Here is a 15,766-nt window from a genome sequence, read left to right as displayed (position 1 = left end):
AAAAGTTAAAATTTTACAAGCAAACTTTCTTAATAGATACATAAAGACTTAAATTCTTATTCATAATCGAGATTTAGATAACTTTGATTATTTAAATATGTTCAAATAAATGTTTTCCTTAAAAAGTCCAACAAAGATATCATTCCGCATGAGCTTCCGGAATTTGGAAAGATGGCGGCTGATGTGCGAGCAAGAACTGACAAGCATGGAACAATAGCATTTACTCTACCTATATCATGTCAAATCTGTTTGGGAAAAGTATGATTTTGTGTTCTTATTGATAAGATAAGGTTTTCGTATTTTATTTCTCTTTCACTATTACACATATTTATATTGGCGGTTGGCTATCGCCGGTTTCTAGGGAAGCCAACTACTTTTCCAGTTCTGGAAATAAACGAATTCGTGAAAGACAGCATTTTGTTGAATAAGACATCCTAGAATTGTAATCAAAATCAAAATTTCTAATCTTCAGCCTTTGGAAACTTTGTTTAAATAATGAAGTCTAGAGATTTTGCTAATCACTCTTTTCAGTCTTTGTCAACAAATTACTGTAAAACTGATGATTCCAAGTTGTTGCTGTAAAAAGGTAAAGATATAGCACTCACAAGTAGAAAAAATATACTGGACCAAAGAAATCATAAAATATTCATTATATATTATGTGAACAGGGTTGGCAAAGTATTACCCGCCCAGGAAAACCCAGTTTTTCCGGGCTGGGCAATACACCTTATCGCTATTTAGTCCAATCCAGAAAAAACAGTAATTTAGACAACTTCCTGTTTGGGTCAACAGGCCTTAAACAGGTAAACAACAAAGGTCATCCGTAACGAGCTGCGGGAGGGAAAAATTTAGAAAGCGATCAATACGAAACTTTGATAGATTATGATCCACTTTATCGAAACTCAAATTATAGTCAAAAAATATTTTGTTTGAAGTATTTATGATGTTTTAAACAGATCTCATTTAAAAGTATCATGCATGGTGCATTGTTTAAACAGGGCCCCAGATAGCTTCAACTGGATGAAAAAGTTGTGTAATTTTAGAACTTATCCGGAATGGAATAAATAGCGATTAGGTGTATTATCCCAGAAATGGGCAATACTGGGCAATATGATTTTTTAAGATTAATTCAACGCTAAATAGTAAAGACTTGTTTTAGTTTCATAGTATTATAGCTAATTATATATACATTTTGTACAGATAACTATTGAGAGGAAATCTAGAAGATTGGAAATTCAATTTCATTCTCTTCTCCACTATTTCTATGTAGGCAGAATACAAGATTTGCACATTTTGGGATATCTTGTTAATTTCCAAGCATTGTTTCAATAATCCAAACTTTGAAAAATGCATTGAAAAAATGCATTGTATTGCAGTGTTTAAGTGAATTGTAAATTTAAATTGCTATGCAATCATATTGCTTAATAAACACCCTACAGGGTCATGTCATTAACACTTATAGAAATGAAAAGGCTGATTATTGTTATATAAACATGTCTGTGTTCTAATCCGAATGATTACTTATTAATTAGTGATGTACATATGAATTATTTTAAAAGTGATTTTTCTTACATGTAATTGTTATTTCTTAATATTAGTTATATATATTTGAAAACAATGAATTATTTGGCTTTATGTTATCAGTTTGACCAATCGAGACAGAAGGATGATTTAATAGATTTTTAGAAAAATTATTGAGAAAGGCTTTTTCCATTAATATTTGTCTAATAACTTTGTGTCTTCATGTACACTTTTCTCAGAGTTGCTAGAATAATAACTTCTCAAATGTAAACACTTGTATTATAAGACTCTCAAACAAGTAAACTCATTTATAAATCAAAATATGTTTATAAATATCTTGAATGTGTTTGATCACTGAATCCTCTTTAAATTCAGGCTAGTATTTTATATACCCAGTGAAACCCAGGTTTTCCCAGTATTTCTCACTGGGCTGGGAAATACTCATAAAACCCGGGTTTTTTGCCAACCCTGACAGAGTATGATTTGAATAACTTGTTTGACACCTGAGTCCCCCCCCCCAAAATCCTCCATTGTAAGATTTTTTTTACCTCGAGACATATTTATGACAAGTAAATGACCCAAAGCTTATCAACAATATCAACTGGTGTCATAATTAGTTGTTACTGGTAATTGCTAAACAATGGGCCATAAACGATCATCAAAATTTATTTACACAAATATAGAATCGGTAAGTCAGCATTTTTCATTTAGATTTTATCAAATTTAAAAAGCAGATACAGAAATGTAAATGAGAAGGACAATCTAAGTTCATAAAGATTAATGCTATAAGAAAACTGTAAGGCCAATAAAAATTAATTTACAGTTTTTATCCCTGTCCGCCCCTCTGAAATCGGCCTGCCCCGTTTTTGTTTTTTATTATCTAATTTTCGATTTCCGGCTTGTGTTCATTTCCGTTACCAGCGATAATTTCTTTTCCATCAAGACTTCCAGTTTCAAATTTAGATTTTCTTATTTCTTCTAGTAATTTTACCAAAATTATTAAGTCGACATATTCTGCTGCTCTATAATGACAACATCATCTTCAAAGAATAGATATTGATTAAGAGAATCGAAGGGCATGAAATATCCGAGTTACAAGTAATTACTGGTGTCCAAAGGGACTAAAGATACCAGAGGGACAGTCAAACTCATAGATCGAAAACAAACTGACAACGTCATGGCCAAAAATAAAAAGACAAACAGACAAATAATAGTACAGATGACACAACATAGAAAACTAAAAACTAAGCAACACGATCCCCACCAAAAACTGGGGGTGATCTCAGGTGCTCCAGAAGGGTAAGCAGATCCTGCTCAAATTTCTGTGCTTAGAAAATCATAGATTTTTTTATTTAAACAATGAATTTGTGACAGGAAATTTGGACTGTGAATGATATATATATCCAAAGCCCAAGAATTGTGGAACACATTTGATACAAAAAAATAAGACTGGAATAAAGAAATTGATACAAGCATGAACTGTATGGCCGTATATTGACAACAAAAAGTAGGCCCATCATACAAAATGTTTTATAGCAAGCCCTTAGTTTTACCCTTATAAGGCTGTTGTTTTTTGTTGCAAACAACCTCTGTCCCCAGGCCCTCAATAGAGTCATTAAACAACTTCCATTTTTGGTGAAGTTCATGTTTTACGTTGTAAATATATTTGCACCTTGCTTAAGAATCTTAAAAGCATCAACCCTAGTGTTTTCAACACTATTTGAGTTTTCATTTCTCTCTGTACTCATAATACTACATTTTGTAGTGTTTCATACATGTATCAATGTGCACAGTTGCTTCATAATATGGGCACTACAAACCATAGCTTAGAAAGCAAAATAAAGTTGGTGTAGGTACATTGTAGTCTAAAAGTTTTTGCTATTTACTAAAAAAAGGCTTCTTAAGCAGCAACATTGGTTGCCAATCAAACATATTTATTTAAGAATTTGAAAAATTATATACGATTCCTTATATATAAATAAATACATGATATAAGATTATTATTTACTTTGCATATGAAGAACACGTCACAAAAGGGTTTTGTATGAAACAAAAATAAGAAAATATAATCCTCCCACCCAATTTTGTTTTTTTTTTCAAAAATCTGGAAGGATAATCTAATTTTAGTTGGCCAAATGAACTTATTAAAAACTGTCGTTAGACTTGAATGTTATTAAAAATGTTAAATTTAAAAGTATTCTGTCTTTGTCTCCCTATACATTTGATGTTTAAATAACAAAAAGGGTGGCCATTGATTGTATTCACTTCTTCATTATGAGTTTGACTATTCCTTTGGTATCTTCTGCCTCTTTTTTATATTTCTATTTTAGCTTTATATTTCTATTTTAGCTTTATATTTCTATTTTAGCTTTATATTTCTATTTTAGCTTTATATTTCTATTTTAGCTTTATATTTCTATTTTAGCTTTATATTTCTATTTTAGCTTTATATTTCTATTTTAGCTTTATATTTCTATTTTAGCTTTATATTTCTATTTTAGCTTTATGTTTAAAGCAGTTGAAATAAAATATGAATAATGGTTGTATGTACATTCTTCTTTTATGTGAATCTTTATTTCAGGTGAAAAAACCAGTTTTGTGTCCAAACAATCATGTTTTCTGTTCACCGTGTATGGATGTTTGGTTGGAAAGAAATAAACAATGTCCTGCATGTAGAACAGATATAAACACACTGAAACCCTTAAAGCTGATCATAGGTAAATTTTAATGATGTAATTATAAGAAAAACAATATAACTGAAGGGATGGGAAATGTTTTGGTTTGAAACATTTTAGTAACAATGCATGGGTTAACAAATTTCTTTCAGCTCAAGAAATGTGTATCAAGATATAGCTATTTAGAAACTACAGTGCTAATACAAAAACAAAAAAAGAATCGTATAATTTCTTTCCAAAAATCAAGTCCAATGCTGATACAGAAAATTGAAATACAATAAAAAAAAAACAATTTTCCAGATGCAATTTACATAGTACATAAACCTGCTGCATATATCATATTTTCATGTGTATTTTAAATTTATTCAGGTGGACTAAATCATATAGAAAACGACAAGGACAAAATGAGTAATCCAGATCTAAGAAAAGCAAGATTTGACCTACTATTCAAGGAATATGAGGTATAGTATGTTATAATTAGACTATTCAGAATCCAAATAAACTGAGAATATCTTATAAACCATCAATCAAAGGGTTGTGATTAGCTAAATAGCAGCATTCAAAGGGAATAATCAACCAACAATATAACACAGTTTTCATGGTTGTCAATGTGAATAATGAAATTTACAATGAAAAACAAATTCCAGTCTATGGCCATACATTTTACATAATTTGATTTAAGAGAATAATATAACAAACATGGTAACCATATATTTTCTATGTTTAGTCTAGTTAAGTTTTTTTTCAATCTGTTCCATCAGATTTTACCTACACAAATAATTGGTTTCAGACATGATAAAGCAAAACTTTATATTTCTAAAGAATTTTAAAGGGTAAAACTACATGTATATGCCCTTTAATTTTTCACACTGTGGTTGGCTTGTAAAAACATCATCTGACAAAGAAATTTCTTTCATTATGTAGCCTTTTAACCTATGGCTGAACAGGTGAATTGTATTTAGTAATACCACATGAGGATTTTTATTTTATTTTTTAGGATGAGTTTGAGAGATTGTCATCTGAACTTAATCTATTCAAAGCAGAAAATGAAATGCTTAGAAATCAGATGGCAAAAGATGGGAATAGAAAAGTGTTAGGCCCAAGGGATAAACCGTCTGACGCTACAACAATGTTAACTTTGACCAAAAAGTTACAGGATGCACAAAAACTGTATGAAAAAGTCAAATCAGATTTGTCAAAGGTTAAAGAGGTAAAATTATTTAAAGTTTAAAGTAATAACATTAATGGTACCAATTTTTCTGCACCAAGTATGGATTTCGAAAATTAATGTCTATTCAGTGTTGCTCAAGGCAGAAGTAATTGAAAATCTGAAACCTAATAATAACCTTGATTAGCTAATCAAATCAAAAAGGAGTCCTTTAAAAGACCTTAAGTATATAGTAAAATCCGGACAAAAAAATATTTTTAATAATTTGCCAAAATAACATTTATGTCATGGCTTTTTATCAAAACTATAACTTAAGAGTATTGGCCACAGGGCCTTTTTTAAGCTACAGGTAGTCATCGTAGTCTGAAATTCTCATATTTTGTGTAAACTATACACTGAAAAAAAAATTTAATGTAATACAAAGAAAACTGAACAATAAATTTTACAATAAGATATGAAAAGATAGAACTTAAAATATGCTTTCAGAAAATGAAAAGGAAAATTGGGGTTGTGGACATTTTTTCTTGCTACAAAACAAAATAAATAAATGTACTACACATTACTGTATGAAAATTGTGGTATCTTGAGTTATCTCCCCATATATGGCTCAGTTGTAAAAAAATTGAATCAAACAAAAATGTTCTGTCTATTTGAAAACAATCATAGTTATATGATAAAATACATAATTTTCTTCATTTCTAAAAATGAAAATCAAATACACTATTCTCTCAAAATTTGTATACATTATAATCGAAGATGGCAGAAGATACCAAATCTTCATGTATCTTAAATATCAATTTGTATGGGGGAAAACTGCTTTTACAAAAAAAAAAAGACATCATGAATATTTTCTGATGGAATTAAGAATTTAATTATTTGTGATTTTCAGGAAAATAATTCTTTGAAGGATGAAAATATTAACCTCAACCATGAAAATCAGAAACTGAGAACTGAAATGTCCAGCAGATCTCCTCATAGGTAAGAATAAGTAATGATGATTCCTTTATTTATTTGCATTGAAAATATTTGTCAAACAATGGGTATGAAATCTGACCAAATAAAACCATTAAAATTGGTTATTGGTGTCCTGCTTATAGCACACATCCACAGTATTTAGGAATTAGTGCAAAGACTGCTTTGGGTCAAAATAATGTGTCTTGCAAGAATCAATTAATTTTTCATAGATTTCATTTACTTCTTTTTTAGATATATATAAACATGATAAAGATGAGGTGACCTGTTTTCAAACCAAATGTCAAAACAGAAATGTTAAATAGTTAAACAGAATAAACTAAATGAAATTATGTCACATGTTTTAGGATAAAACAAAACTATTTAATTTATGAAATGAAACAGTTTAAAATTGAAATGATTTTATTATTGAAAATTCCTCATGAATCTACAATGCTATTTCAATTATTAGGCAAGAATATAAACCAGAAGCTTAAGTAAAATTGAGAATGGAAATATGTTTTACCTGATTATAAATTACAAATGAATCTGGATTTACATTTCAGGATTTATTCTGACTATTAAGTGTCAGAAAAATCATATGGGTTTAGTTAATTCTAAAATAAACCAGCAATTTTATAATCAGTATATAAGCAAGTGTATAGTTGATAATAAAAACGGAGATGTAATATAATTGTCAATGAGACATCCTACTACCAGAGACCAATTGACATAGAAGTTTACAATTATAGGTCACCGTACGGCCTTCAAAAACCGTAAACAATGAGCAAATTACATAAATGTCTATAAAACAAAGAAAAAAAGATGAAAATGTATAATAAATACATTGACAATTTGTGTAAACAGTGGCAGAACAATCTCAAACAGTCGAATATTTTATTTTAGGTTTATTGACTTTTTTGATGTTATATTTTAGGTATGGAAGAACCACAGTTTCAACCCTGGAAACAAAAGTGCAGAGTTTAGAGAAAGACAATGGGAGACTAAATAAAGCTTTGGAGAAAAGTGATAAATACATTGAAGAATTACAGAAGGATGTAGAAAATTATAGGGGAAAGGACAGAAACCAAAGTTCAGCCCACAAAGATTACTTAGCCAGTCAAGAGCCGTATGATAATCCTTCAAAAAGAAAACTCTTTACGGAACCTGTTGTCAACGGTGAGTCTTACAGGCATGCTTTGGATGATGAATATCTTAAGTCATATAAAACTACAAAATCAAATTTAAAAAGCAGCAACGGAAACATTAACGAGAGGGACTATTTAAGTTCTTATCAATCTAATAGCTACAGTAAAGTAAACGGAAAATCAGGAAAGAGGGTAACATTTGAATTACCACATGACAAAAATGTCACAACTTCCTTTGACCTAGAAATGCCTAGTCCAATGAAACAACATTCATCTATCAGCTTATCATCTCCAGTTAAAGGAGTTCTGAAAAAGTCACAGAATGATTCTTTGAATCTGTCGAAACCCAGCAGTATTGAAGACAATAGAAGTTATAAATCTTTCTCTAAAGATGACAGTGATATGTACATTCCAAAGACTAAGTCTTATGAACGAACTGATGACAATTTATGGAAAAGGTCATCAAATGGACATGATGAGAGTTTGAATGATAGTTTTGCACTTGAAAATCCTCGTAAATCTTATAGAACAGATAAAGGATTTGACGACACACAACAGATCCAGAGGGAACTGGATGATTTAGATATTTCTCTAACACCGGACTTTACCGACTGCATGAAGTTACTTAATCGTGCAGAAAAGAAAGTTCACAATCTTAATGATGATTCCAGCATGGATTTACCGTCCAAAACCTATCAAAATACTGATAACTTTGTTGATGATTATAAAACAAAAGATCTTCACGATTTTAAGTCTAGAGATTCATTACTAGATGATATAGGAACATACATACCAGAGAGTACATATTCTTCAAAATACTATAACAGTAATGGTCCGACTAGTAGTAGTGATTTATACGGTCCATCTAGTCTTCCTTCGTACAGTGCTACTTATAGAACAGGGAGTGATCGAACAGAAAGTGCCTTGCCAACAGATATGAAATACACAAAGGACTTTCCACAACACAGAGCATCTTTGGACTCACTTAACTTTAAAGATGATAATGATATTGGAAGCACATATTCATCATCTGTAAACAAAAAATATCCGACTTCTCTAAGGTTTGGTAGAAGTCCATCGTTAGATAATTTATATATGTCTAAACCAGCAGAGAGTTTAGTAAGCCATACAGCTGATGATATTCCTAGAGACTACAAAGTTAGAAGCTCACTGCCGAGTTACAGCTCGTTACGTGATGACAGTCACGGTAAGGATTATGTATCCTCACTTCCTCCTAGGCCACAGTCTGTTAGATCACGGTCTTATTCTGATATGGGTACAACGGTTTCTTCATTATCACGAGGTAAAACGGGTATGTCTAATATCCCAAGCACTTACCCTGTTAGTTCAGAAGGCATTACCACAACATCCTCAGCATTGTATAGTGGTGATAAATCTTCTTTGTATACAACTAGCACTCACGGGCCTGTTAAAGCACATTCAACATTTGCCTATACAGATGTTGATTTGGGTGTCAATCCAAGAAACCGAGCTTCAACGGAAGGTTTGAGAACACGGTCGTCAAGTTTAGACATTCCATTAACAGAATTAACCAAGTATAGCTCTACCCAGTCTAATCCTGAGTATCCCGTCTCATTTACAGGTTCACAGTATACAGATTCCAATACAAGATACAGTTCATCATATATACCATCTTCTACAGCCTCCCTCAAACCTATACAAGAATCGGCTTATAGCTATATCTCCAATAGCTCAAGTTTAGGTAACGGTACAGACTCTTACCTTCCAGAACCAAAGAAAAGGTTGTTTGACTCTAGTGATGACTTAGAAATGTCACTTAGTCCTATCAAGGCTACGCGTAAAATGTAAAAGATTATGAATAATTTTATTGTGTTTCATTGAAGTTATTTCATATGTTAGATAAATTGTGCAGTAGATCATATTAAGTATTCACACAGTTCTTGCAAAGGCTATATAGCTTCTTCTAAAGTCTTAGTCATAGGAAATGTCACTTAATACTATAACAGGTACTTTTTAAGTACAGTATAATTTGCATTACAAGACCCTTTAAATATCAAATCTACTTCTAAAATTTTAAAAAGTAGAGCATATATAGTACTGTTCATCACAAAGATATTTTTGTTAGTCCTATCAGGGATACTTGTGAAATATAAAAGAAAATTTATTATTTAATTCTTAAGTCAAAAATGTTTGCACTGCACATCATAAGAAACACAACATCATTCATTACAATATACATGTAGTCGAAATTTAGAGTAATGCATTGTATGAATATTTTTGTCTGATTCATTTTTTAAGTTACAGTTATTGATTTGAACTTTTTTATTTTGTTTTTTTATTTACGCTAGATAGATTTTTAAGGTAATTGTTTTAAGCATCAAGTTTTTAGAAAACTTTCAGAAGTCTAGGTTTTTTGGTTTGTCAAAATGTTTCTAGCATAGATCAATTTAGAACTGTTGTTATAAAATTGTCCAAAATTTGTGTAATGTTTGCTCTCACATAGTTGTATTTATATAATATTGTACAGATTTTTTTTTGTACAAATGACTTTTTTTAATTTTTTTTATATAAATCTTGTCACCTTTGTAGATCAATGATTTTTGAACAGATGATATTGTTTATTGCTATACAGTATTTTATGTGATATCCTATTGATCTGATTATACAAAGCTGTCAATTTTTGTTCATTTGTGTTATTGGGTTGGTAACTTATTGACCTTTATCCCATATGATTATTTTATTCAATGTCATTCATTGTTAGTTGTAAAGTAGGGATATATAATGATTATATACGGAGGTCATTCATTGTTAGTTGTAAAGTAGGGATATATAATGATTATATACTGAGGTCATTCCTTGTTAGTTGTAAAGTAGGGATATATAATGATTATATACTGAGAAACACAACTACTATATGTATTTTCTATTTAATGAAAATTAGAAATCAACAGATCTTTGGAAGTTGACCAATTATTGTTAGATTTTAAAGACATCTTATGATATGCATACAAAACATTTCCTGCAATTTTCAGGTTAAAACATTTACAAATTCTACCTTTGAAAAAAAGGAAATTGCACTTTGTTGTCAAATTTCTACCATAATGAGTCCCTCTAGCAAAGCTTATAAAATAACTAATACAGATATACAAACTTTGTATTTGTTCCAGTGTATGGATATATAATTTGTGAGTTTTGCCTTTTATGCCTTTTAACTACTATGGGGGGACTAATGGCAAAGATTGAGCAGAGAAAAGCATTGATGTGAGACCAAATTATTATATAACATACATGTATACTATAGTCAAATGTCTGAGTTGCTTTTAAAGAAAATAAGTGTATCTTTATCTTTATGGGGGCTTGGGATTGATATGTTGTGTTTCTATCGTCACTCAGTAAATATAGTTTAAGAGAGAAAATAGAATTGGGAACATTTATGCTTTTATCGTTGATCTTTTAAAATATAATCTTGTGTGTCTTAATTCTACTAAACTCATCTTGAAGAAAATCTATTGAAAATGTCAAATTCAATTTTTAGTTTTATGTTTTTATTTCTTGTCCTGATATGTCATCTTGATAGCCTCTATCATCTTTTTACTGTTTCTTTTTTGGATATTTTCTAGTTTTTGTCATTGGAACCATTTGATATTTTGACACAGCCTTATATTATGTATTCCTAATTGAAAGTCAAGTGACAAATATGAGTCCCATCTTTATGGCTTGGAGTTAACTTTTTATATTGTAAGCAAATTTTTTATGTATATTCAATAACAATTCAGCTATCAACCTGAATATTCATAAGAGCTGACAAAAATACCAGTTGATTGATTATAATAATATTGTATAGACAAATCTAAGATATAAATCATTATGTTTTGCACTTGTAGAATTACATATTTTACCATTCATGTATTAATGTAAGAGTGAAAACATTGTTTTACTATATTTTTTTTGTAATTAAGGCATTTAAGAGATCGACACATTCTGTAGAAATTGTATGTTTGTTATGTTATCATGTTTCTGTGTCACTGATCTATACCTCACTTGATTTGTCTTTATTTTACATGTACAATCTGTACACCATGCTTGTGATTTATCATAGCCTGAATCATGATTGTTTATATATATATTGACTCAAGAAAACATATTGTTATTTAAAAAAAAATGTGTTGAACTCTTATTTTGACAATTTTATATATACCTTGCTAGCTATATAGACATTATAGTGACATGACCAAAGAAAGAAAGATTAATGCCTTGAAATTTTTTAGCTACATGTATCTGAATTGCTTAGTTAAATCTCATTTTTTTTAATTCATTATTTAAACACTCATTTTTGAATATTACAAAATCGTGATCTGCCAACAGCATTAATTTTTAGCCCTGTTGCATTGTCTATTTTTTCAAAAATAGCCAAACTGTTAAAAATAAACAATAAATTTGTCTGCTTGCAAGTATTAATATCAAGTCCTGTTTGCCTATAAATTATGTTGTAATTGACTCATCTATTTGCTACTCTTACTCCTTACTCTAAAAATGAATTATTGAAGTAAACAGCTGATAGATTGGTCAAGGTAATACTTATAAATATTGTATTGTAAAAAGTTGTTTTTTTTTTGTTATCATGGCCAGTTAGTCATATATATATACCATTTATAAAATATTTTTCATGTTTAAATAATTTATCAGTCATTTTCGTATATATATTTAGTACCTGTATCATCAAGATAAGCTAAATATTTTTCTCTTGTTCTTTAATCTGGCTGGCTGTTTGTCACAAAAGCTTGTAAACATTAGATTTCCAACAGCACAAATTGTAATGGAACGAAAAGACTACATTTGCTTTGTAACTTGTGCAGTTGTGATTTTCAAAATTTTGCGTGAATTAGAGAACATTAACTTTAATTGTTCATCGTATATGAAAGCATGAACAAACATTTTATAACCCTACTCATAGTAGTATGTCTAATACACTGCACTTGTAAATTTCTCTGCACTCGTTTTTAAATACATTATACATGAAATTTTATCCATCTCTTTGCATTTAAGGTGTTGGTTTTTGTACAAAGCATTTCAAAGCATTTACAGAAGTATAATTCTGACCTATGGTGCTATTTTAACATATATTTTACAGTTGTTTTATTGCCTAATTTTAAACTTATCTCAAAAAGGAAGGTCTCCTGCATTTTATTTTTTATTCTTCAAAATTGAATAAAAATTTATTATTTATTCTCATTTTCATATCTGTTAGGGTCAAAAATTGGAAGTATGTTTTTTTATAAATCTGATTCCGTAATCAGTATCAACTTTTAATACCGGTAGGTGAAAAAAAAGAACTTAAAGGATCTAAAAATTGTGGCAGCCATCTTGAATCTCAGTTGGTATAGATTTTTTTATGAATTGGGAAAGTGAGTAGGTCTGATGAATTTGTATAGCTAGGAGGAACATCTGTTAGTCAAGTATGGATATGAAGTCTCATTCTGTCTTTTTGTATTAAAGAATGAAGGATTAAATTTATATGAAAAAAAAGAAGATATTATATAAACTACAATTGCCTATTAGAGATAACTATGCCCCAAAAGTCCAAAGGATGAGGACAGTTGTGTAACTTGATGATGTTTAATCATATATAAACCTTTTATAGGATTTTTTATGTTGTCGGAGTAAAATAATTTATACAAAAGGTCATAATTGTTAGAAAACTGATCTTCACAATAATGCTCCTTTGACAATTGTAAATAGATATAGGAAGATGTGGTATGAGTGCCAATGAGACAACTCTCCATTCAAGTTACAATTTATAAAAGTAAACCATTATAGGTCAAGGTACGGCCTTCAACACTGAGCATTGGCTCACACCAATCAGCAAGCTATAAAGGGCCCCAAAAAATTACTAGTGTAAAACCATTCAAACAGAAAAACCAACGTTCTAATCTATATAAAAACGAGAAACACGTATGAACCACATAAACAGACGACAACTACTGTAATCAGACTCCTGACCCAGGACAGGCGCAAACATTTGCAGCGGGATCAAAGTATTTATTATTCTTAATAATTGCATAGGCATAGAATTTTTTTCCTCAACATCCATGATGGTCAACCTGAATTGTATTAATGCCCTACTTTTTTCCCGATTAGATGTATGTGTAAAGATGAAGACTAATTTACTGATCAAAATTAAATGAAAAATGTAATATTTAAGCGTGCCATAATTCATAATTAGAAATTAAAGTTGTAGTTAAATGTAATATTAGAAATTTGTTCATCAGTTTATTATAGAAATGTTTTCATGAAAAGAATTAACATTTGCTTACTTTCACCTCTCGTCTCTCCCTGAAATCCCCAAAACTAAAAATAAATGTGTGTGGCCTTATCAAATATGTTTGGTAGCAGTAAAATAAGAGCCAAAGAATGAGACAGGGTTTATTAATTATTTAAATGTGAATGACTGATCCTTTAAGGAATATTTAACAAGGATTGTATAACTTAGTTTTTTAACCAATTTACACATTTTAAATGTTTCATACCATATTAATTTATATTAATTATATAGTAATTTATTCTGTACTGATACAGTTTGAAATACAGATTTAGCATTGATTACTTTTATTTATTAAATATATGTATATTGTGTTTAGACTTTGGACTTAACTTTTAATCTTTGTCACAAGAACTGTACAGGTATACTGTAAATTTAACTTTGTGTATGTATATTGAAAAGGGAATTTTCAAAACTACTTATTATGCAAGATTTATTGTGATACTGGTACATATTGTAGCAGAATGACTGACAAAAATTAAAATGCTAGTTTTAACCATTGTTTTATTTCATCCTCTCACATTTCATCTCCTCGTCCACTAAGATAATATCCATGTCCATAATTCAATCCTCCTAAAATCCAACAGTTGTTCACTTGTTCCTAGTTAGACCTGTTAGTATTGAGCTGACTTTGATTTGTTGTAATGATAGATACAAATCAAGTAAGTCTAGGATGATCTACAATATTTTTATGCCGCTATGGGAAGGGGATGTTATGGTTTACTCTTGTCTGTCCATACGTACATCTTTCTATTCTCTAACTTTAGATTGTCTCAACCAAATGATACTTGTACACAATGCTAAATACCACCAAACACAAATTAAGTTCAAACTTGGTTGGCATCAATTTTACTGTGCTCAAGTTATGTCCCTTTATAAATGGAAGAATTGCTGAATTTGCTGTATATTTACAAGCAGGGAGGGGACATCTGTGTCCCATTAACAAAATTCTTTAAATTTTTTTTGGAGTTAGGCAATAGGTTGGAAGCATTCATGTGATCTCAGCACATCCAATATAAAAAAAATTATAGGAATTACAAAAAAAACCACTTCTAACATTTTTACTGATTTGATGGTCTAGTGGAATTGGTTACATTTCTTTGAAGATGTGGCATTTGGTCCCTGGCTTGGTCAAATAAATGACTTGAAAATTGGTATTTGCTACTTTTCTGAAAAGCATGTGGCATTTAGGAGAAAGAGCAGACTAAGTGTCTAAGAGTCAAAATAATGTGTCTTGGTAGGTGATGTGTCTTCCTGCAGACAGCTGCTTTGTAAACAAGATGTTTAAAATCTGGAACATTGTTTTCTATGTTTTTGGTTTGTACAATGGAAGTTTAATGTTCCTATCACATAAACATGTTCTCTTTCTAGATATGCATGCAATATTTGCCACTGGACTTTAAGCACTCATCCATTGTAACATCTAGCCAACATTAATTTCTGAAGGAGTTGGCCCAGTAAGACCTCTTTTTGGCCCCAAAATATAGAATTTTTACAAATTTGTTAACTTTTAACTATTTATTGGAAATTAGAATACTTTTGTTACATAAATATGGGCTGTTTTGGACAATACAATGCACATGCATCAGGTACTAGCATCATTATTTCATGCAAAATTACTGAAATCTTCACAATTTTAGCATTTGTGCTAATTTTTAGAAATTTTTTGTCTAAAATGGAAGTGGCCGCACTTGTGTTCAATCTTATTATTTGAATATATGTTGTATTTGATGATAATTCATAACATGTATAAAGGTTGAGACTGAACACGAATGCGGCAACTTACATATTAGACAAAAACCATCTGAAAAGTGTCCTTTTATGGCATATTTGATACATTTTTCATATTTAAGCTTGAATATGAGTGCCTTTAATGACCAAATCTTTTCAAATCTTTAACACAAACTAATTAAATCAGCTGAAGTAGACACTTAGGGTAACTTCGAATGGATATCTAGAGTAGATGGGATTGACATTGTCATATATACCACCTGTTATGATT

The 15,766-nt window shown here is 30.1% G+C and overlaps 1 protein-coding gene across 5 annotated transcripts; it reads left to right on the top strand.

Moving 5' to 3' along the window:
* The first annotated feature begins 160 nt into the window (after positions 1-160).
* On the top strand, positions 161-14,260 carry LOC127714112 (ORC ubiquitin ligase 1-like). 5 transcript variants are annotated; one of them, XR_007987562.1, is made up of 7 exons: positions 161-258; positions 4,103-4,238; positions 4,566-4,657; positions 5,194-5,406; positions 6,254-6,342; positions 7,253-10,242; positions 10,345-14,260. XR_007987562.1 is itself a non-coding variant. In XM_052220089.1 (7 exons), exons 1-7 carry the CDS (start codon positions 172-174, stop codon positions 9,291-9,293), a joined length of 1,086 nt encoding a protein of 361 aa, XP_052076049.1. In that variant the 5' UTR covers positions 161-171; the 3' UTR covers positions 9,294-14,260. The 5 variants fall into 5 exon arrangements, 2 of the variants coding, with proteins under 2 accessions (XP_052076049.1, XP_052076048.1); XR_007987560.1 differs by having other exon boundaries at positions 10,294-14,260; XR_007987561.1 differs by having other exon boundaries at positions 7,253-10,293.
* The last annotated feature ends 1,506 nt before the right edge of the window (positions 14,261-15,766 follow it).

The sequence above is a fragment of the Mytilus californianus genome, unplaced genomic scaffold (genome assembly GCF_021869535.1).
Source record: "Mytilus californianus isolate M0D057914Y unplaced genomic scaffold, xbMytCali1.0.p SCAF_9, whole genome shotgun sequence".
In the NCBI taxonomy this organism is placed as follows: Eukaryota; Metazoa; Mollusca; class Bivalvia; order Mytilida; family Mytilidae; genus Mytilus; species Mytilus californianus.
The sequence above is the reverse complement of the archived record's forward strand: the minus strand, read 5'-3'. Positions and strand labels throughout refer to the sequence as shown.